The sequence below is a fragment of the Poecilia reticulata genome, chromosome 16 (assembly GCF_904066995.2).
Source record: "Poecilia reticulata chromosome 16, P_reticulata-male-v2, whole genome shotgun sequence".
Classification (NCBI taxonomy): Eukaryota; Metazoa; Chordata; class Actinopteri; order Cyprinodontiformes; family Poeciliidae; genus Poecilia; species Poecilia reticulata.
Window position 1 is genome coordinate 29,879,369 of NC_088845.1, and position 23,292 is coordinate 29,902,660.

Sequence of the window (23,292 nt, forward strand, 5' to 3'; positions counted from 1 at the left end):
GAACGACTAAGTGCTAAACTAGAACTGAAAGCTGATAAAAACAGTTTGAAATGTTAACTCAACATTGTTATAAAGTATTTGCTTAAAATTGTAAATAACAGCTACCGAAGCTTTTGCAATGTCCTCCACAAATGAAACCAGTGTATCTGAAACAATTTGGATTCGTTTTGCCGCTGACCTTCAGGATATCTCTGTAGCTGTGAACGCTGCAGATGCTGCCACAGCTGTCGTCCGTTTCGTCCTCTTCCTCTGTGGCCTCGTAGCCTTCGTCCAGGCAGGCCTCCTTCTCGGCCTCGGCTGAGTTGGTCATGAGGTCGATGAGCTGCTCCAGCGGAGGACTGAGTTCCCTCTCCTCGTTTTCCTTCAGACCGAAGTCCAGAGCCTTGTAGATCATGATGCCCAGAGACTCAATGACCTACAGGGGAAGAACACAGCAACACCGCAGGAATGTGTAAAATATTCATCTCCTGGTTTAAATTGCAGAGTGGATATTTCATGTTTTCCCCGGGTTTGTTCCAGGTTCTCTGTCTCACAGTTCAAAACCATGACTCTTAGGTTCCTGGGCGCACGTCTCACCCATAGGATGCATGTCTCAATCCTCAGTCATTCATATTTGTGTTTTGGTCACTTTCTTGTCATTTATGTTTCAATCCTTCTATTATTATTACTCAGGAGGTTTTCTCATGTTCTGTTTAGCTTTTGTTTTATAGGCCTTGCCTTGTTCATCCCTCTGTATTTAATCTTGTTTTCTGTTCTTTGTGCTTTTTAACATTGTTCTCTTTGATTGGTGTTATTCTATTCCCCTTGATTTGTTACTTTAAGTCATAGATTTGCCTCGTTTAGAGATGACAACCTTATATCTGTGAAAATATTTATTAAAAAATTATCATTTAAAAATTACATATTCAATATTAAAATGTAAACAATGATGACTGTACCCCAGCAGAAACAGAATAAACAAATATGTAGTACATACTGACAGATTTTATTTTATTGATCCATGTTACACACATTGCACATCCAAGTAATGTCTCCCCTTTGTTTCTTCCTTTTGTTCGTATGTTTTTTTTGTTTTGTCTTGTTTGTTTTGATTTTGTAATTGTAAATGGAAATGCTAAAGATAAGGAACTTTGAAATTGATCATAGACTGGAACTGTGCCCTTGTGGTGATATCAAGCTTTGGTGTAATCTCCTTAATATTTCAACAAATAAAAAAAGAAAATAACCTGGAGTGCCATTATAACTAATTTACATAGTTTTTTTCTCTGTTACAGATAATAAATGATCGATTCAAAATGTAGGATAACCTGTTCTCTAAATAAAACATAGTAAAACAACTATTACTCAGTTTGGAAGTACATTTGTACGCTAGCTTCATTATAGCAGTCTGTCTTGGTGGAATTGAAGAGTCACGGTGGATAAACCAAGTACTGCCAGAGAAGACAAAGGACAAGAGTGAGAAATCACAGATGGGATTATTTTGCAGCCCTAAGCGCTCAGAAATAACTGGGAAGGGAAGCGACAACATATAAAGCACTAATGGAGACAAATGGCAGCGTGAGAAACAGTGTGCTGCAGTGACAGAGTAAAATATTAAAGAGCTTTAATGTTGTGAATACGCCAGGAGGCAGTTTTTAATAAAGTGGTGAATAATGGCTTGAAAACAAGCTGATTTACCGGTGAGGCCAAAGACAAAGGTGAGACATCAAGGGAAGGAACGATCATAACAAGCACTGGTGTGAGTGTTTGTGTGGGTGAGTGTGTGTATGTGGACGTAAAGGTCAAAGGCAAAGCGAGGGGGAAGGAGTCATGTGAGCTCTTTTTTCCAATCACTACATCCCAGCTGGGTTTCCTCAGGGGGAAATCAACACAAAGATGACAGCATGATAGATTTGGCAGCTTGTGCTACCCTGCCCACAGCAGTGGTGCTTAGTGATGGGCAACTAGATTTTCAGACTCCTGTCTCTTATCTGTTCTTTTCCTCAGCCGCTCCAAATCCTTTTTGATGGTTCTGAGACTCAAGTTCAAACCAACTGCAAAGGATGTAAGGGCAAATCCTCGTGACTGCAAACATTCAACCCTGAAATTCTCCCCCTACTGGTTCCCAGGCTCGCAAGCGACCAAGCGGAATGATGGGATGGAAAGGAGGAAGGGGTGAAGGAAAAAAGAAAGACAACAAGAATAAAAAGGGGGGGGGGGGATTGGGATGTTAACCAAAGGGGATTTGGCATGGCTGCAGATTAGCAGAGGCAGCAACGTCCATCATGACAAGGAAGAACCAGATCAAACAGCTTGGGTTGAAGACATCTTTCTATCAGATATGGTTTTTAATTTCAGGACTATTCCAAAACTCATCTTTATCCCAAAGTTCTCTAAAAAGACTATACAACAGATTACCTTTTGTTCGGACTAAAACAACATGGAAAAGTTGCCACCATCTTGCTATTACTCTCTTCTAGTGCGTTTCATATCACCCACTGTTGGCAACACGTGCTCGGTTCCCCAAACTGGTGGAAACGGGTGTCGGCTCTCAAGAAAGCACCAAAGTTCAAACTTCTTACTGTCAATGTCTTATTTATATGTTTATATGTTTAGTTTAACTGCACATTGGAGACTGGTGAAACACAATTTCAAACTTGTGTTAACCTTGTTACATAGATCTTTGACAATAAAGTACACTTGACTTGACACCTTACAATCACAAAATTCAATGGATTTTACCAAAACAAAACAAAAACATATGAGACCAAAACAAGAGCCTTTTGGTGAATATGCAGAAGGCTGTGAAGAGGGTAACATGAAAACATGACAAAGCAGCAATAGGGCAAGTCTGTAGCTGTTCAAAGCCAGCTGACGTAAACCCCCCAAAAATCTTGTACTAGTGGTAACTGCAGCAAAAGATTGTTCCACAAAGTATTGGCATAGAGGGGAGCCGAATACAATCAGAGCTATCTTTACAATTTTACTTCTCTGATGATTCATTTAATAAAATATTTTTTGTTAGGTTTGTTTGCTCTACTTTGAAAAAAAATGAGCATAGTTTGTTAATTTGTTTTATTATTATTTTACTATTTCTAGTAATCAATTAATCTATTGTTTATTCTGATGACTAATCGAATAATTGGATAAAAAAAAACTGGCACATTGTGAAAATTTTCATCCATTTAAGCAGGGCTGCAACTAACGATTATTTTAGGCGATTGATTAACCTATCGACGATTAATTGATTAATCAGATAAAAACAAATAGCACATGCTGCAGATATATTAATATCAGAAATAAATTAAAAGACGCAAACAAACAAATAATTTAATTCCTTTTTTAAACAAGAAAATAAACATTTTATTGTCTAAAATACAATGCAAATACAACACGTCATTTGTAGCAAAGGATTCACCTGCAGCTAAAACAAACTTCTAACTTCACCATATAACAGCTGATCAGCGTAGGGTGGATCTGGTGATTATTTTTTGGATTAATAATTGGAGAGCAAAATATGCTTAAAAGGAGGGTTGTTTTTTTTTTAACACAACTTGAACCAGGTGAACCTTAAACAGCTGTTGTTCCTTCAGCATGTTTTAGAGTCCGTAAACTGTAGCTAACAGTTAATCAATTACTAAATTAGTTGATAGCTATTTCGATAAAATCCGATTAATCGTTTCAGCCCTCTTACAAATGCATGCCAAGCAGATACTTGTCTGTGAAGTGTCAACAGACAAGTATCTGCTTCCAACAACATCTCCGCTAAAAACCAGAAACAATAACTGTCACGTATTTCTAATTAAATGAAAAACCGATTAATAAAAATATGCAGATTTGTTTTTCTTCATTAATAAACAGAAGCTCTAGTGATTACCAAACAAAGGGCCTTATGTACCCCCACTGCATCCGTGAACCCAGCTCATATGCTACGGAGAGAAAAAAAACCCACATCATCTGACATGCAGCATCACTTTGCATGTGTTCATGCTGTTTTAAACCATGTGCAGATAATGTGTGTCAGCTCGGTCTAAACAGGTCTTCCTGTTCATCCAGCTTTGGGTGGATTCCACACTCTCTGCCATCCAAATGCCTTCAGCGCTGTCAAGCATCGAGCAACTCCGCCGACTTGCCAGCGTAGTTTTCGTCAGTCATTCCGCCACGAACGAGGCATTGTGAGAACTGATTTCTGGTGCAAAGCTGCTTAGTGGGGATTTGTCTATGCAGTTTCACATTCACTGCTTCTCCAGCGGGGTGGAAGCGCGTGCGCCCAAGTTATTTACCGGCTGCCCATCTGTTAGGCAGAAGTTCTTTATCTAGATTCAACCGGAAGGTTTCTGTACACTGTCCATGCGGAACCAGGAAGAGACAATAAAAGTTATGAATTTGTCATATTCTCTGTTGACTGGACAGAGATGCAAGCGATTTTAAGGTGTATTTGCCCGTTGTAATGCTGCTGCAGAATGTTGACTCTAATCTTGATTTTACATTCTTAAAATGTCCATAAAAAATGACCGCCGCAAACACCAATAAATAATTTCAGAAGCAATTAACACAGACTTTACAAGCACATTGGAAGTAAGACAGATTTATGACGCCTTTTAATTAGTTTAATTTTATTTCACCCATTGCTCTTATTGAGCAGGAGGCCCTAGTGGGTGAGATTCCTAACCAGTTAATCAGAAATACCAGCTGGGGCTCTAATTACAAGGAAGAAATGTCCGTACCCCTTATCCTAATAACTTATGCCTCGTAAAAAAAATAAATAAATCAGCAGATAAGCTTGCACAGTGGCGCAGTTGGTAGCACTGTTGCCTTTCAGCAAGAAGGTTCTGGGTTCGATTCCCGGTCTTTCTGCATGGAGTTTGCATGTTCTCTCTGTGCATGCGTGGGTTTTCTCCGGGTTCTCCGGTTTCCTCCCACAGTCCAAAAACATACATGTCAGGTTAATTGGTCTGTCTAAATTGTCCCTAGGTTTGAGTGTGTGTGTCCTATCTGTCTCTGTGTTGCCCTGTGACAGACTGGCGACCTGTCCAGGGTGACCCCGCCTCTCGCCCGGAACGTAAGCTGGAGATGGGCACCAGCAACCCTCCCGCCCCCACTAAAGGACAAGGGTGTAAGACAATGGATGGCTGGATGAAGCTTGTGGTAAATAAAACCACCATGTGCTATATTAAAAGTTTATTCAATTTAATCACTGGGGTTGTTTTTCCTATCACTTAGAGTTTGGCTTTTCCTGGTCAAGTTTTGGTTTGGATTTAAAAACATTTTGAAAGTTTAGATAATTAAAAAAAAAAGAAAAAGTAACAAGATTTAAATTAAGTACACCGTTCTTTCTACTGCAACTATAATGACATACTGAGTGCATAACAAAGCTCAGTTTTTTTCACTATTGATAGTGAAAACTCAAAGTTTAATTCAAAGTAACTGACCAGGAAAGCAGAAGGTTAACTTATTTTGGTTATTTTATTTAATGTTTTAGGAAACAAGTTTAAATTTCCCATAAATCTGCTGGTTTTAGAAAGCTTGCTTAGAAAAGCCAGTGTTTTAGATGAATTACATTTTGTATAAAGAAAATGAATGAACTGTTATAAAATAACATTAATTTGTCTTTACTAGGCATGTCAGTCAAGAAGGTATACAGGTCCTTCTCAAAAAAATAGCATATTTTGTGATAAAAGTTAATTATTTTCCATAATGTACTGATAAAAACTAAACTGTCATATTTTAGATTCATTGCACACCAACTGGAATATTTCAGGTCTTTTATTGTTTTAATACTGATGATTTTGGCATACAGCTCATGAAAACCCAAAATCCCTGTCTCAAAAAATTTGCATATTTCATCCGACCAATAAAAGAAAAGTGTTTTAATACCAAAAAGTCAACCTTCAAATAATTATGTTCAGTTATGCACTCAATACTTGGTCAGGAATCCTTCTGCAGCCTTCAAGGCAGCGTGGCATGGAGGCAATCAGCCTGTGGCACTGCTGAGGTGTTATGGAGCCCAGGATGCTTTGATAGCAGCCTTAAGCTCATCCAGAATGTTGGGTCTTGCGTCTCTCAACTTTCTCTTCACAATATCCCACAGATTCTTTATGGGGTTCAGGTCAGGAGAGTTGGCAGGCCAATTGAGCACAGTAATACCATGGTCAGTAATACCAGTGGTTTTGGCACTGTGAGCAGGTACCAGGTTGTGTTGAAAAATGAAATCTTCATCTCCATAAAGTTTTTCAGCAGATGGAAGCATGAAGTGCTCCAAAATCTCCTGATAGCTGCTGCATTGACCTGCCCTTGATAAAACACAGTGGACCAACACCAGCAGCTCCCCAGACCATCACTGACTGTGGGTACTTGACACTGGACTTCTGGCTCTTTGGCATTTCCTTCTCCCCAGTCTTCCTCCAGACTGTGACACCTTGATTTCCAAATGACATGCAAAATTTGCTTTCATTCGAAAAAAGTACTTTGGACCGCTGAGCAACAGTCCAGTGCTGCTTCTCTGTAGCCCAGGTCAGGCGCTTCTGACCTGGGCTGTTTCTGGTTCAAAAGTGGCTTGACCTTTGACCTGGGGAATGCAGCACCTGAAGCCCATTTCCTGAACACCCCTGTGCACGGTGGATCTGGATGTTTCTACTCCGGACTGAGTCTACCGCTTCCCCCAAGGTCTGGAATCGGTCCTTCTCCACAATCTTCCTCAGGGTCCAGTCACCTCTTCTCGTTGTGCAGCGTTTTCTGCCACACTTTTTGCTTCCCACTGAGGTGCCTTGATACAGCACTCTGGGAACAGCCTATTCGTTCAGAAATTTCTGTGTCTCACCCTCTAGCTTGAGGGTGTCGATGATGACCTTCTGGACAGCAGTCAGGTCATCAGTCTTACCCATGATTGCGGTTTTGAGTAATGAACCAGGCTGGGAGTTTTTAAAAGCCTCAGGAATCTTTTGCAGGTGTTTAGAGTTACTTTGTTGATTCAGATGATGAGGTTAACTGCTCGTTCAGAGAACCTTTTCATGATATGCTAATTTTTTGAGACAGGGATTTTGGGTTTTCATGAGCTGTATGCCAAAATCATCAGTATTAAAACAATAAAAGACCTGAAATATTTCAGTTGGTGTGTAAATAAACTGAAACATATGACAGTTTAATTTTTATCATTACATTGTGGAAAATAATGAACTTTATCACAATATGCTAATTTTGTTTTAGAAGGACCTGTATTTTCCAGTTATATACTCCAAATTCTATATGAGCACTTTTTTTCCTGGAGACTGGAGGGCAAATTCATAAAAGTTTCATTTTAGTCTTTCAGTAGACATAAAAGTATTTATTACATAGATGCAGTGCAAACATTTCTCCTATTCCTAATTCAGCTGCTCCTGTTGCGTATGTAACCAGCAAATGCACTTGCTACTTAATACTCTGCAGTATCAATATAATGGAAATTATGCCATTAGTGGTTAAGGCAGCCTTTTAAAATATCTCTCAACAGCCACACACTTATCATTTCACACATTTATCTTTTTCAACATCCCATTGTTCCTTTTACAGCCCATAGCAGATACTGCAAAACTTCAAAAACAAATACATTCGCATAATACTGACCAAACTTCTGTAGGTACATGAGGGTGTAGGAATATATTTCCAGCAGGATAACAGAAAAGTTACTCACCTCAGTTGTTGTGGAAGGGCTGTATTTACCTGCAGGGAAAACAAGAAAGCCATGTAAGCTCAAACCCAAATAAAAACTCACGGCAAGAAAGCCAACACCGGGTGGTCACTGAATTATTCATGAAAGCATATCTACAACAGCTTTAGGCAGATTCCATCGTGTTTGAAACAATTATTTGCTAGTTTAGCATGAATAAATTTACTGTTATAGAGCTAATGAGCACCAATAGCCAAAAAAAGATAAGCTTCTTCAAACACATTGATATTAGCTTGTATTGCTAGCTAGCAGTTGGCCCAGTCACTGAGCATACTGATTTGCAAGTCCACTGGTTTTGCTTTTCTTAACAGAAATGTCTTATAAAAGAATAGTGAACATTTTTGAACTCTCAATCTGGAAATAAATAATAAGTACAAGTCTTTACTAACACAGTGGTTCACATGACTTTAAAGTTGGAACTACTACCAGAAAATGACACCAAACCTAACATAAATGCTCCAGGTTCGAGTTTGCAAATCACTGTGCTCAATGAATTCTGGGCTAACTAGCTAGCTGGCAATAAAAGCTAGCAATGTATTTCGTTGCATTTTGTCATTTTAAAACAAGGCAATGTGTTTTCTAAGAGTGGCTGTTATTAAAGATGTATAAATAAAAATATCACAATTTTCCAGCAGATATCAAAACTTTATACATGCAAGATGGCCATTTTCGATTTTGAGATTATGGCTGAGGTCTGCAACTCAAATTTTCAGGACATTTCTATTCATTTTTCCAACTTATATTCCAACTTCTCAGTAAAGATGGAGTCCATTTTCAGATTGCATTCTTCAACCAAACATGCAGTGCAGATTAAATTTCATATAATACCCATATTTTAATGGCTTATTTTGAAACACATTATTAGTGCAAATTGAAAAGGGAGCCAGGATTTTTATTGTCATACCATTTCACAATTGCTTGCTTATGGTACAAAATTTGAACTCAGGTCCCAGATGAAGAAGACTAATAAATAATAGTGTCTGTACTCCATGTGTGTAAGTAAATAAATTTTAAAAAAGGAAAAGAAAAGAGAAAAGTGCTTAAAGTTATTCTGTTTATTGGCAGTTCAAGTAAGCGAACTGCTAAAATTTTTTATGTTGTTAATTCTAGTGCATTTTTTTATGCTTCTCATTAAACTCCTTCAGTCAAACCTCCCTGCTTTGTTCATGTCTTTGTGCAAACTAGACCTGCTTTATTTGTTCACATTTCTTTCTTTCTAATCATTTCATCAGTTTGAGTTGCATGTGATCCGTGATGCAACTCTTTCCAAGAACCTTTATGGAATGAATGTTCCTCCTTCAAAAAAAAAGACACTTTAGCAACTTCTCCAGGCTATATCGTTTACTTCGTGACCAAACAAGCAGCTGACAGATGTTCCTCTGAACAAATAACTCCTTTGTACGATAACAGACAGTAATGCATCACCACATTGTCAGTGACATCATCGACTTGAATCAGCGGATTACAGGCCACACTGCTGTCAGGTGAAGATCTATGTATCTTTGTCTTTAGAAGAAAGTTTATAATACGTTTGCTAAATATTATTTGGATCGACATAACACAAAGTGCATGTGACCATGAAAACTATTTGGTCCCGTTCGGATTTCTTCAGTGTTTGCTTTTTGTCACAGTATAAATGTTTCACATTATCAGAAATTAATATGAACAAGATAAAATACAAAAGGCCCAGTTTGAAAAAGTAAACCACAACTGAATCATGAAAAAACTGTTATTAGCAAAAATGATTGGCCACTCAGCAGCAGAGACGTCAGGAAAGAGTATTTCCTCTCCAAAACACTTGGTGGCAGCAGTGATATATGGTTAGTAATATATTTAGAAATATAAGCATATAGTCATTTCCTTCATGGAAATATGTTTTTTTAAATCTCTAGTAAATTATTTGGAAAATATAGATGTACTGCTCCAAAGTGGTTTTGATACAAATGTTTGGTTTATCACATAAGGAAAGATTAGTTTTGATCGCTTTCTTCCTTTAATAAGTAAAACTGTACTTTAAAGCAAACAACAGTATATTTTCTCAAATTATTTCTATTTGATATTAAAAAAATTTAAAACCTAAAATATTTAAGTGGAACAAAACAAGAAGCAAAAGTAAGATAAGAGTGGTATAGGAAATTTTGGTCGACGCCCAGGTCTAAAATATGTCGTTTTGAATATGAACAAAGGTCATCTTAGCAAATAAGAGATTTAAAACTCCTAACAGCACTCTGTATTGGTTTGTCTAATTATGTACACGACTGAGTCTGATTAGCCAAGCTGCTGTGGAGGAAGAACAGCACAGCACTACTGAAGACCATCAATAAGTGGCAATTAGAACAACTACTTGCGCAAGAAACTGAGATTTCACTGATACACGTGAAATGACAAAGTTTACAGATTTTTATGTGATGTTTTTCCATCAAACTTTAACTCTATTTATTAGGAGGAAGACTAGAATATCATGAGGGTGGCGTGGAACAAAGTATCTAAAAAGTGAGAGTCTAGAGATGAAAATATAAATGCAAATTCTGATTGAAAAAAAAACTTAACATGAATGTGTAATGTTGTTGATGACAAAGTAGAGTAAGAGATAGATCCATCCATCCATCCATTATCTTACACTCTTATCACTAGGGAGATTGTGAGGGTGCTGGTGCCTGTCTCCAGCCATCAGTGGGCGAGAGACCGCTGGTGACCACTGGTGACTGCAACTTTGATGAACTGGTGACCTGTCCAGGGTATGCCCATCTACAGAAATTGAAGAACGGCCGAGAAACATTGTTGTATTCTGTCAGCCTGGAAGTGGTTACAGAGCCACTGGGGCTTTGGGACTATAGCCAACAACAGTGAAAGTCATTATCCACAAATGGGGAAAAAAAAAAAACATGGAACAGCTGTCAACCTTACCAGGAGTTGCCTGTCTGCCAAAATTACTCCAAGGTTGCACTGACGACTCATTCAGGAGGTCACAAAAAAAGCAGAATCAAGTCTGAAACACTTGTAGTTTGTCTCCAACTTATTGATGCAACAATAAAAATAAAGAAACACCTGGCAACCATTGGAGAGCCCATAAAGGAGTGAAAACCACTTCTGACTAAAAATAGATCAGAGGCCCGTTACATTTCCCCAAGAAATATATTGGACTATCGAGACAACAGTGAAATCTTTTGGAAGGTGTGCATACCGCTACATCAGACTAAAACAGCATTTTAGGAAATAAATTATCTATCATTAGTCAAACATGGTGGTAATGTGATGGTGTGAGACTGTTTTACTTCAAGACTTGTCCTAATCGATGGAACCATTAATTCTGCAATAGCAGAAAATCCTAAAAGTGAACATCCAGCAGTCAGTTCCTGGTCTTAAGTCAGTGGTCTCAAACTGCGTTCCTCAAGGGCCGGTGTCCTACAACTTTCAGATGTCTCTCTGCTTCAGCACACCTGGGTTCAATATTAGCTCATTAGTAGAGCTCTGAAGAGCTTGACTGCATGCTAGTGAGATAGTTTTGCATTTAATTCAATGGACAATGGACAAATCTAAGAATTGCAGGCCTGGAGGGCTGTGGTTTGAAATGATGATTTGGTACACACCAACAAATAAGAAAATGAATGCCTCAAAAACAACTAAATTAAGGTTTTTGGGAGGCCTAGTCAAAGTGGTGTGGCATTTCAAACTCCCTAGTGTGAATATATTAAAACAATTCTCCATAGATTAGTGGGTCATCATTCCTCCTTAGAGCCATTGCTAATGAAATGCTTGAGAGCAGATGGTGCCACAGAGGGTGGCCGAAGCAGTCATTAGGTTCAGAGGGCAATTACTTGTACAGGTTGGCCTGCATCGCTTGTTTTCCCTCAAATAAATTATTATTTGAAACCGCTTTTTGTGTTTACTCAACTCATCTTTATCTAATATTAATATGTGTTTCTTGATCTGAAAACGTGACAAAGAAAAAAACATAAAAAAAAAGAAGAAGAAATCTGCAAGGGAGCAAATACTCCATATGTGACAAAAAAATAAATCTTACACAGGTGTCTATTTTGCATTATTATGCAACAGAGAAACACAACATTGCACTCCCCTCTTCAGTGGTTCCTTCCTCGCATCTAAAAATAGCCCATTCATTCTACTCATATAGACTTACAGGCCAACACTAGCATCATCCTCACAGCTGTGCCTTTCAGATTTGCTAAACCAAGTCGCTTACACAAGACATGAGGCGCATCCATTGAGCCAAAGGCTGCACTGTTAGCTCAGTTGTATGTATATACAGGTTCACAACACATCTCTTGGGCCTTTGGAAGCCATTAAGACTGATGGGCATTTACTTAGCATTCAGTCTAGTCTGCACTCGGGGAACACATAAAAAATGTCTTGCTTTAGTTTGACGAGAGAAAGCAAAGTGTTACTTTGCCCTATCAGAGACACACCCAACATCTACTCACTGCGACTTGTTTGCTTGAAAAACAGTTTTTACCTCAGAAATGTTGTAACATTAATGTACGTGATCACCACGGAAGCATCATTCCGTGTGCCACCTCAATCCCATCAGTTCACCTCTTAATTGCTTCCTCTAATCAGATCAGATGGAAGCATCATGATGATCAGCCTGATCTGATGCGAGGTGGCAAAACTTGCAAGGAGGCTCCTAATAATAACGAGGTGAAGCATGGCGGGAGCACACACGTGGGGAGGATGATGAGAAACAGGCTTGGTGGAAATCAGTGAAAACACACAAGAGTGAGAGCAGCAAGGGTCCGAGATTCCTTTGTGTGTCAGACCTCAGAAGGAGCAGAGTAATGGAGCCTGATGGCCTCGTGGGTGTTGTTTTCATCCTCACAATGAGCCCAAACTGGGGGGGGGAAACAATAAGTAGTGTGAAATAGGTTTTGTGTGAGCCTATTAGCCCAACTTAGGCTTTTCCATATTGATATAGGCCTGCCTGCGCTGTGGTCCTCATGTTCAAACTGCGCCTCATTTCAATAAACCTGTGATAATACAGGCGACAAGGAAGTGGGTTGATTTCGGACAATCTTGAACAGCTGAGCCCTTCATGAATTTTAATTGGGCTGGGTTGTCATGAACAACCGGTTCTTTTACCTTCACAGCCGCGCTGGTCCATTCTCACCGAGCCGTCTTTCTGTATCCTAACATCCCCCGGTCCAGATATCCTCCGCGGAGCTGCCGCCGTCGAGGATGCTCCAGTGGCAGCAGCGCCAGCGGGGCTCCCCTTACCCCGGTGGGTTTTCGCCAGAGTCTGGCAGCACTGGTAACACACCGCCCATGCCTGCTCCTCATTGATGGGCTGGCTGTAGAGCCTCAGTATCTCTTCCAGAGACAGGTCCTCGGCATTCTCCGATGAATTCATCTCGTCATGGTGCTTCCGTTCAGCCCGGCGAGTCGCTGCTGCTGCTGCTGCTGCTGCTGCCGCAGCATCCGTCAGCACTTCGTGGTCCCCGGCGAAGCGCCGCTCCGCCATCCTTTCATTCTCTCAGCGAAGGAGGCCCGAAGACGAGAGCAGGTCCAGGCCGACGTGACAGCGGCAGTCTGGGGGCATTTGTGCTTACTTTCACAAGGCAGCAGAGCTGACTACTAATACAAGAAGAAGGACGGTGACTGTTTCCCCACCCGCTCCTAGGTTTTGCTGTCAGACGTCAGTGGGTGGCGTATATTTTCCCGAGTGTGGGAGTCTGAAAAGCATTTGCCCTATTTTACTTATGACCACGAGGGGGAGTGCTGTCCTGTATACAAAAAAAAAACAAACAAAAAAACTAAAATACATATCCTTTATTATCCCTTTGTGGGGGAATTCAGTGGTGTACCAGCAAGAAACTGACAAGGTATGGAGGAATGCAGTTCACTCAGTTTCAAACAAATATGCAACGGCATAAGATATTAAAAAAGGAAAAAATTTAGGACAGACATTGAAGATGTAACAAATAAAACTTTCAGTGTTTGTAGGAAAACTAAACATAAAGAAGGACTTTTATTATTTAGCATCAAAGTGAGTTCAAAGCAGTAGAAATTCTTTGATTAAAAATGGCTGAAAACCGAATTGCAACATATTTTAACACTGCTAGCCAAGTTAGTTTAACCTCTTGTATTTGTTTTTTAATTGAATAATTTAAAATAAATATCACATTATTTGTGAAAAAGGTTTTGAAATTATTTATCAATGTCATGCTGGTTATGTGTGAAACATTTCCACAAGCAGCAAATGTAGACACAAATGAAGTTTGAACAGTTTATTGAACGTTAATGTTAGAATCCTCCGTCCATTGCGTCTTCTCTCTCCTCGTTGGCCCAGTGCTGTCATCTTGTCTCAGTCATGCTACAGAATCAACACATAATAATTTATTCATTTCTGCCTGAACAAAAGTGGACAGAAGGTGACTTTCTGATCAAATTATCATCATGTCTTCCATTCTCCCTGGTCCTCTTTCTGGTTATGCAGGATGCAGATGTCAAGGGAGCGGCATCCTCTTCCAAGCCTACCATGTGATGTTGGGAGGTCCCTATAGGTGTGGAGTCTTCTGGAAGCAGTAGAGGTTCTTCCTGTTTGTCATCCCGGTGTTCTTTTAAAAAACAACAAAGAAACCAGTACAACTACCTCAGTATCTACATAGAGCTTCACAAAAATCGAAAGCAATGTTTAGAGTGAAAACTGAAATATGAATAAATGATTGTGAATGTAATCCATGTTTGATCTGACTAGATTTATTTAATATTATTGATTATATTAAATTGTTAGATTTTAACATTAGGTTGTGTCAGCTGACAAAATAAATACTGACGGATTAAACAAAAAAGGCAGTTTTGTCACAATATTAGACTCATTTATAAAATAGAACTTTGGAGTTGCTGAATAGAAAAAAAAAGATGAATAAAATATGTGAAACACTTTATCCCATGTAGGGCTGAAACGATTCCTCGAGTGATTCGAGTACCTCGATTATTAAAATTCCTCGAGGAAAATTGACCTGCCTCGAAGCTTCGTTAATTTATGTTTTATCATTTAGCGCACCGTGTTTCAGCCAGAACATTATTTGCGTTGAGCGGAGCTCTGACTTCCGCCTCTGAGTTGTTGACGGAAGCTACGTGTTAGCGGCATAACGTCCAATCTTCAAGTGCGGGGATTTTACTGATTGGTGATAATTCCGGGTTTTCATCGTTTTTGTGGGACCAATAAACATCCTTAAAATGACCGGCGCGATGCCGGGAGTTCGGCAGCCTTTCTGCTCCGGAGCTGCTGGTTGAACGGCGGGAAGAAGCTGAGGAGGATTTATACAGGTGAGCGGAGAGACTGAACACGGCGGGCGGCTGAGGGTTGATGCTTACAGGGTAAGAGCAGCTTTATGGACGAACCGCACAAAAAACTAATATCATCCCGGTCTGAACAAACGGGAGGCGGAACATGACTATTAGATGAGTTTCTGAACGGAGGAGCCGTAAATATCCCGTATTGCTCCCCCCGTCTACAAAAAAGTAACTGGTAGGGAAGCTCAAAGGTGGAAAAAATAGACTAATGTTGATATCCGATAGTAACACTTGTGTTATGGAAGATTTACCAATATTTTATTTTATAATTGTTTTTATCCGATTACTCGATTAATCGTAAGAAAAATCTATAGATTACTCGATTACTAAAATAGTCGTTTACAACAGCCCTAATCCCATGTGAACAAAGAGATATTCATATACAGTAACAGTACAATCTGTGGTCATGGAGGAATGTTAAAACTCTGCGCTATTAAGTTCTCCAAGTCACAACAGCCCAAAATATCAACCTTACTTATCGGCATCATGTTTTGTTCAATCATGTTGTATATTTTCTCTGCTATGCTTTCTGCTTTTCTGTTATCAGGCTGCCTATGTAGCACATCAGTAATTTTTGGTTGAGAAGTTGATGGTGATCTGTCAAACAACTGTGTGTTTTTTTATTTTTAAAGGTTTACTGTTTCTATTGGCCTTTATTTGAGAGTGGAGAGAAAAGAGGGTAATGAGAGAGGGGGAGGGCATAATGCAAAGGTTATCACTAGCCCACGAATCTGTGACGGCCATGTCGAGGACGAAGGTCTCCATTTATGGGTAGGGCTTCCAGGTAACTTTTCATCAAACTGGTTCCAAAACTTATTTCGAATCAAAACAACTAGTCAGCATTAACTAAACAATTTAGTGTGTTGTTGTTTAATCAATGTATCCCTGGAGACCACAGTTTTCCAAGTAATTTTTAAAAAACCTGGTTCCAAAACTTATTTCGAATCAAAACAACTAGTCAGCATTAACTAAACAATTTAGTGTGTTGTTGTTTAATCAATGTATCCATGGAGACCACTGTTTTCCATGTAATTTTTCAAAAACCTGGTTCCAAACATTATTTCAAATCAAAACAACTAGTCAGCATTAGTTGTAATCAGGGGTGAAAGTAGTTTTAAATTCTTGGGGGTACTATGACAAAAAGTTTCTGTGCTGATTAATTTTTTTGCGAAGCTCTAAAAGCTGGGTAGCTCTTGCATTGCTACAAAATAAAGCCCACTGGCTGCAATGTTGACACCTTGAGATGCCATGAGACCTAAATTCTGAACATCATGGCTTGGAGTGCATCCCAGTTTTCCGAGTCTGGCATATAACCATTAATTTTAGCTTTTAAACTGGTTCTATTGATCCTGTGTGAAGACAGAGGGATAATCAGTAGCCCAGCATCTTGCAGCTTCCACTTCTCTTCCTAACATGGCGCCTCCTCATCCTGACTCTCATACTGACAGGAGGGACCACAGAGCTCTGTTAAGTTAAAGCTCATCTTCTGAAGTTGGGATATTTTTCCTCCAACAGGTTCCAGAGGAATCACCTCAAACCAGATGTTGGACTGGATTTTATTTCAATGTCATTTGTGAATGCAAGTAACATGATGTTGTTTAATCAATGCATCCACGGAGACCACTGTTTTCCAGGTAACTTTTCAACAAACTGGATCCAAAACTTATTTCAAATCAAAACAACTAGTCAGCATTAACTAAACAATTTAGTGTGTTGTTGTTGTTTAATCAATGCATCCAATTTAACATGTTGTTAAATCAATGTATCCATGGAGCCCACTACTTTCTAGGTAATAAAAAAAAAAACTGGCTCCAAAACTTATTTCAAATCAAAACAACTAGTTAGCATTAATTAAATAATATAGTGTGTTCTTGTTAAATCAATGTATCCTTGGTAACAACTGTTTTCCAGGTAACTTTTCAAAAAACTGGTTCCAAAACTTATTTCAAATCAAAACAACGAGTCAGCATTAACTAAACAATTTAGTGTGTTGTTGTTTAATCAATGTATCCAATTTAACATGTTGTTAAATCAATGTATCCATGGAGACCACTACTTTCTAGATAATAAAAAAAAACAGGCTCCAAAACTTATTTCAAATGAAAACAACTAGTCAACATTAACTTAACAATTTAGTGTGTTGTTTAATCACTGTATCCATGGAAACCACTATTTTCCAGGTAAGTTTTCATAAAACTGGTTATAAACTTATTTCAAATGAAAACAACTAGTCAGCATTAACTAGACAATTTAGTGTGTTGTTGTTTAATCAATGTATCCATGGAGACCACTGTTTTCCACGTAACCTTTCAAAAAACTGGTCCCAAAACTAATTACAAATCAAAACAACTAGTCAGTACGGGTTATAATAAACTAACAATTTAACATGTTTTTGTTTTTGTTTTCATAAAATCTTTTCCAAAACGTATTTAGAATCAAAACAACTAGTCAGCATTAACTAAACAATTTAGTGTGTTGTTGTTGTTAATCAATGCATCCAATTTAACATGTTGTTAAATCAATGTATCCATGGAGACCACTACTTTCTAGGTAATTTAAAAAAAAACTGGCTCCAAAACTTATTTCAAATCAAAACAACTAGTTAGCATTAATTAAATAATATAGTGTGTTCTTGTTAAATCAATGTATCCTTGGAGACCACTGTTTTCCAGGTAACTTAAAAAAAAAAACTGGTTCCAAAACTTATTTCAAATCTAAGCAACTAGTTAGCATTAACTAAACAATTTAGTGTGTTGTTGTTTAATCAATGCATCCAATTTAACATGTTTTTGTTTAATCAATGTATCCATGGAGACCACTGTTTGCAGGTAATTTTTCAAAAAAAATTGGTTCCAAAACTTATTTCAAATAAAATCTAGTCAACATTAACTAAACAATTTAGTGTGTTGTTGTTTAATCAATGTATCCATGGAGACCACTGTTTTCCAAATAATTTTTCAAAAAACCGGTTCCAAAACTAATGACAAATCAAAACAACTAGTCAGTACTGGTTATAATAAACTAACAATTTAACATGTTTTTGTTTAATCAATGTATCCATGGAGACCACTATTTTCCAGGTAACTTTTCATAAAACTGTTTACAATTACAAATTGTTATTTGTAATTTTTTTGGGGGGGAAGCAAGTAAAAAAAATCTATTAAAATCGATCTAGTATGAAAAAATCAGCAGATTTATTTTCATGCCATATTGCCCTGCCTCACTCTGAGTAGAACCACCTGTCACTGTAATTACAGCAGTTTCAACTGAGGTCACTTCTGAAGGCCCTGGATTTTATCTTGGGGAACCCAATACAATTACACACCACTCTTCTAAGATTATATGTAAATATAATAAAAACACCCAGAAAACATTTTATCTTTCTTATACTACAAAAATATGTGTAGTTTGTGTTAGTTTATCACAGAAAATACAAATAAACACATTCAGATTTGGGGTTTGACATATTTGACACAAAAGTGAGTACTTTTTCCGATCTCAGAAAACATCAAATGTTTTAATGTTTTAGTTGACCTGGTCACCTACATCACACGGTTCCAGTGGACATGGCGAAATATCCCATAAAGCAGTCCCTTAAAACATCTCAGAAATCATCTCTAAGGTAGGTCTGTCCATACGATTTCAATAATCTCTGACGTTCTGTGAATTCTTTCCCAGATCCTCGTAATAATTAGTTTGCTGGATTGTTTGGTGAGAGTTGTTGATGTTGCCAGATTTCCATCCATCAGTGCTTTAGATTCTTTGTAAGTCGTTAATCTCTGTTTTGCTTCTGCTTTCCTTCAGCAAGTAACTCAAATCGACAATGACTTGAAGCCAGAGCTTCAGCTTATAACAACTGAAGGGAACCTGCAGAACTGGAAAGGAGAATGCGTAAGTGTTAGATACATATATTCAATTTAGTTAAACAGCTTTTTTTTAAGGGAATCAAGAAGAAGCTTCAATGTGGTGATTTATTGTTTTACTCTATTCAGATGTGAACTGGAATGTTTTTTTTCTTTTCTTTCTCGTTTGTATTCCTGTATAATTGTCATTTGCCACTAGGGGAGCTTGTGCCAGAAGTTGGCTGACATTGTCAAAAAGGAAGATTTGTCCTGGATTCAGAGTACCTCATTACTATGCTGGTGGTTGTACAAAGTAAGTCTAAAACTTCTGTTGTGATGATTCAAAGGTTTGGATCATAATGCTCTGCTCTGTTCTTTTAGGACTATTATCCGACTGGCAGAAAACATTGAAACACTGGCCGAGATGGTGGTGCCTCGATCGTCAAAGTAAGTGACAAAATGTGATCAAACAACAGTACCGGCATTTTACACACTCTGCAATATAAAATCCTTGTTCATGCTGTCGTAAAGCTGCTGTTTGAAGACAGCGACAGTGGGCTGTTCAGCGTACTTTGTTCAGGAAGCCATAGATGACTTCAAGCACAAAGCCAAGAGAACAAGTAAACTTTATGATTTAGTCTGGTGCCGTTTCCTCTCCCCTGACATGTGGCTTTCCACAGACGGCGTTTGTTTGATTAAATGAAGCTTTTTTATTATTATTTCCTGCTAGATTCACGGTGAGAGACTTCCAGTACAATGAAGAGGAGATGAAGGCTGACAAGGAGGAGATGACAAGGCTCTCCACAGATAAGAAGAAGCAGTTTGTAAGTGAAGTTGATTGTGAGACACTTGACTTTTCTACATATAGATCAACTGATTCCTGTTGGATTGTTTTGTAAGGGCTGCACAGTGGCGCAGTTGGTAGAGCTGTTGCCTTGCAGCAAGAAGGTTCTGTGTTCGATTCCCGGCCTGGGGTCTCTCTGCATGGAGTTTGCATGTTCTCCCTGTGCATGTGTGGGTTTTCTCCGGGTACTCCGGTTTCCTCCCACAGTCCAAAAATATGACTGTTAGGTTAATTGGCCTCACCAAATTGCCCATAGGTGTGAGTGTGAGTGTGTGTGTCCTGTGTGTCTCTGTGTTGCCCTATGACAGACTGGCGACCTGTCTCACCCGAAACGATAGCTGGAGATAGGCACCAGCAACCCTCCCGACCCCACTAAGGGACAAGGGTGCAAGAAAATGGATGGATGGATTGTTTTGTTTTTTTCCTATCTAGGTTCATATATGAACAGGGCCTTTAGGTCATCCCGTACATTATCTGGTTGTAATATTACAGCCAAGTAAAATAAAATAATCAGTTGCTCTTACAAGCAAGCCATGGGATCTGATTATTCTGCCGAGTGGGGAATCTCACATGCTGGATATTTTCCATCATGTTCTGCATAGAAACAGAAAGTTTGCTTTACCTGTTATACACTGAATCACGTTGAAAGTGTATTCATCCAGTCCCTCCAGGATTTTGCCTTTTTTAAAATTATTATTTATTTTGCAGTCAAATCACTATTTCATGGTGCTACCTTAGAATTTTCCTCATTAAAATCCCTTTCAAATCTACAGATAAAGACAAATGTGAGACAACAAGCAGATGGATGGACACCAGTGTTATTCATTAAAGAGCTTTTTTAGCTTGATTTTTTTTTTTACACTTCATATTGACTAAACCTTGACATCAAGTAAGACTGAGGCAGTGTTGTAACAGAAGTAAGAAATACTGCCACTTGCAGGTGGGAGTCGGCAGTCACTTGAACCGTATGTTTCTGACTATTTTACAGAAAATTTACAATAAACTAGCACAACAGAATGCATGGATCTGTTGGCTTTGTGTAAATTTGTGATTGCTGAATCACAAAAAACTAGAGGGACTGATTGTCAGTGAAGTCTAAGAGGACCTGAAACTTGTCATGCTTCTATTCTTATGCAACCAAAAATATAAGTATTTTTGTTGACGACGTTAAATTAGAAGACCTCCATGAATTCCACAGTTTGTCTAGATCAGTGGTCCCCAAACTTTTTCCTCTGAGGGCCACATAACTTTTCCCTTCTCTGGTGGGGGGCCAGAGTCAGTTTGTAACAGAGAAAGCGTAACACGTTTATCACCTGCGCTGCCGGAAATTGTTGACGGGGAGGGGTGTTTCTCGATTGATTTTTACCCAGAATGCACATGGGCAAAAACCGTTAGTGAAACGGTCCCTGGGACTGACTAGTATATACTCCATTGAGGGAAAGTAACTTTAACATTATTTCCTCATATGTTACCATATAGGCTCGTTTTGAAGTATAAGCTGCAGGCATTACTTCGAAAATGCGGCGTTCATAACAAACACGTGTTCATCTGCTCTACCGCTAACAAATAACCGTACTCATTAAATAACATAAAAGTCAAGCAGTTCCCTAAAAGTCCAACACATGGCAGCAATGCGCCATGAATAAAAAAAACTCCCACAGTTTACACACTTCCTGCTAAAGAGCCCCCTGGTGGTTGAAGAAAAATCCACATATAAACCGGAAAATACAATATATGAAAAAAAAATCTGAATACTCTCTGGTATTGTTGAGGACCAAATGTTGGAGGCGGGCCGTAGTTTGGGGACCACTGGTCTAGATTATCTTACATAAAACAGGAAAAGACTAAATTTCAATCAAAACTTTTTATATTTTACCTGATTCAATTCTTAACAGAGTTCTTTATTGATCCCCGGGAGAAATTAAAAAAATAATTAAGTAAATAATTGATAATAATAATAAAATAATAAAAATAATAATAAAACAAGGGAAAATGTTACAAAATCCATACTTTAGTATTATTTTAAGTATAACATTTAAAAGTCAGTGTTTTAACAAAAACAATTATGGTATTTATTTTTAATTATGGCAATAAGGTTGTAGATGTGTGAAAGAATTCTTCTTGGCCTTTTAATTGTTGCAGGTTTTGAATCTGTTTTACTGTAACTGTGAAACATGAGCTCCCTCTGTTAACAGCAGGTCACTGCATGTGGATACTCCAAGTAAAGCAGTCATAAATTAAAAGCTAAACAATTATGAACTGACAAAAAATTGAAGAAAAAAGACCAGACATTTTAATGTTAAAAAGTGGATAAAACTGCCAACTGAAGTCATCCCTATAAAGAAACACAATTAAATTAAAACTGCAGCAATATTTATTTAAAAATAATATGAAAAAATATTTTCAGGATCTGCAATAAAACAGAAAACACAATAAAATGACTCCACAGATATGTCGACATTTAACTACTTTAATTACACATTCATCAACATTAGATTTCCACAATATGAGTAAAAATACCACATACTTGTTGTACCAAGAATATTAAAATATATATAAAAAAATAATTTGTTTTTATTTAATACAGAAAAACAATTATTCTTAATCTTTCTGTGAAGCAATCATTAACATAATTCCATCAATAACCATTATTTAAGGTTTCTTTTTATAGCTGCAACTATGTTAAACACAGCCACCAGTCATTTGTCTCATAAGCATAATAATAGTAGCCTGTTTCACCCAGATAAACAGCAGTACATAGAATAGGTGGGGGAGGGAGAGTTTTGCATTACACATTGTAACAGTATCTAATGTTCATCAGACATTTGTAATACCTCTGTTTATCCTATAACCTACTGTGGTTTTAAAAGAAAGATTAAATATTTTAGAGGGACTTTTGTAAAAAATGTAACATTTCACTACTTTAGATTTTTCTTCCTTGTTCAGCACTGTTTTATGGCTATTTAGATGTTTATTCTTTGTTCATAATCGATTAATTTTATATATGCATATTGATATGCTGTGACAACACAGACTTGAATATAATCTTCCTCTTCCACCATGTTGTTATAAACAAACCATGACCATTCTGTTTAATAATAGCTTGATTACGATGTATTGAGATGATCCTCTGCAGAAATTCAACGTTCCTCAAACACTAAGTCTTGTGCTTTGTTCCAGTCTGCCATGGACATCCCAGGCCTGAACCTGAGCCAGCAGGAGTACTATCCCTACGTCTACTACAAGATCGACTGCAACCTGTTAGATTTCAAAGTTTAAACAATCGTCCAGTTTACGTCTTCATGCTGTCCGTTTATTAAGTTATGTTCTTCCACTCCTCTCACACTGTCTCTCCCCCCCTGAACCATAATCTTTGGTCAGCATCTGCCGCGACTGTGCTGCATGATCATTCCCTGTGGTAAAATTCATCAGAAAGCCTCTACCACTTTTAAAACCAAGGGACAAAAATACTTTTTATATATTGTCCTAGTTTAAAGTTTATTTTTTCCTGTTTTAACACAATGTTCTTAAATGGTTCCGGCCTTACCTGGAGGACAGAACATTTTCAGTGAATATTAGTGACTCCGAATCATCTGCTGCTTCAATGT

The 23,292-nt window shown here is 38.1% G+C and overlaps 1 protein-coding gene and 2 long non-coding RNA genes across 9 annotated transcripts in view; 2 read left to right on the forward strand and 1 right to left on the reverse strand.

The window, feature by feature from the left end:
- The window catches only part of spire1b (spire-type actin nucleation factor 1b), a 40,998-nt gene extending 27,633 nt beyond the window's left edge, over positions 1 to 13,365 (reverse strand). For all 7 annotated transcript variants that reach the window (XM_008431790.3, XM_081617084.1, XM_008431788.3 and 4 more), the window contains exons 1-3: positions 12,782 to 13,365; positions 7,649 to 7,677; positions 179 to 415 (exon numbers count right to left, since the gene is read on the reverse strand). In XM_008431790.3, coding sequence (XP_008430012.2) covers positions 179 to 415; positions 7,649 to 7,677; positions 12,782 to 13,160 — 645 coding nt within the window. In that variant the 5' untranslated portion in view covers positions 13,161 to 13,365. The remainder of the gene's footprint in view (positions 1 to 178; positions 416 to 7,648; positions 7,678 to 12,781) is intronic.
- Positions 13,366 to 13,560: 195 nt separating this feature from the next.
- On the forward strand, positions 13,561 to 18,598 carry LOC145555340 (uncharacterized). Its single transcript, XR_014091496.1, has 3 exons — positions 13,561 to 14,971; positions 16,514 to 16,632; positions 18,528 to 18,598. It is a non-coding gene; the product is annotated as an uncharacterized LOC145555340 (long non-coding RNA).
- A 975-nt stretch (positions 18,599 to 19,573) lies between these two features.
- LOC145547755 (uncharacterized) lies at positions 19,574 to 22,983 on the forward strand. Its single transcript, XR_014084068.1, has 2 exons — positions 19,574 to 19,664; positions 22,865 to 22,983. It is a non-coding gene; the product is annotated as an uncharacterized LOC145547755 (long non-coding RNA).
- The last annotated feature ends 309 nt before the right edge of the window (positions 22,984 to 23,292 follow it).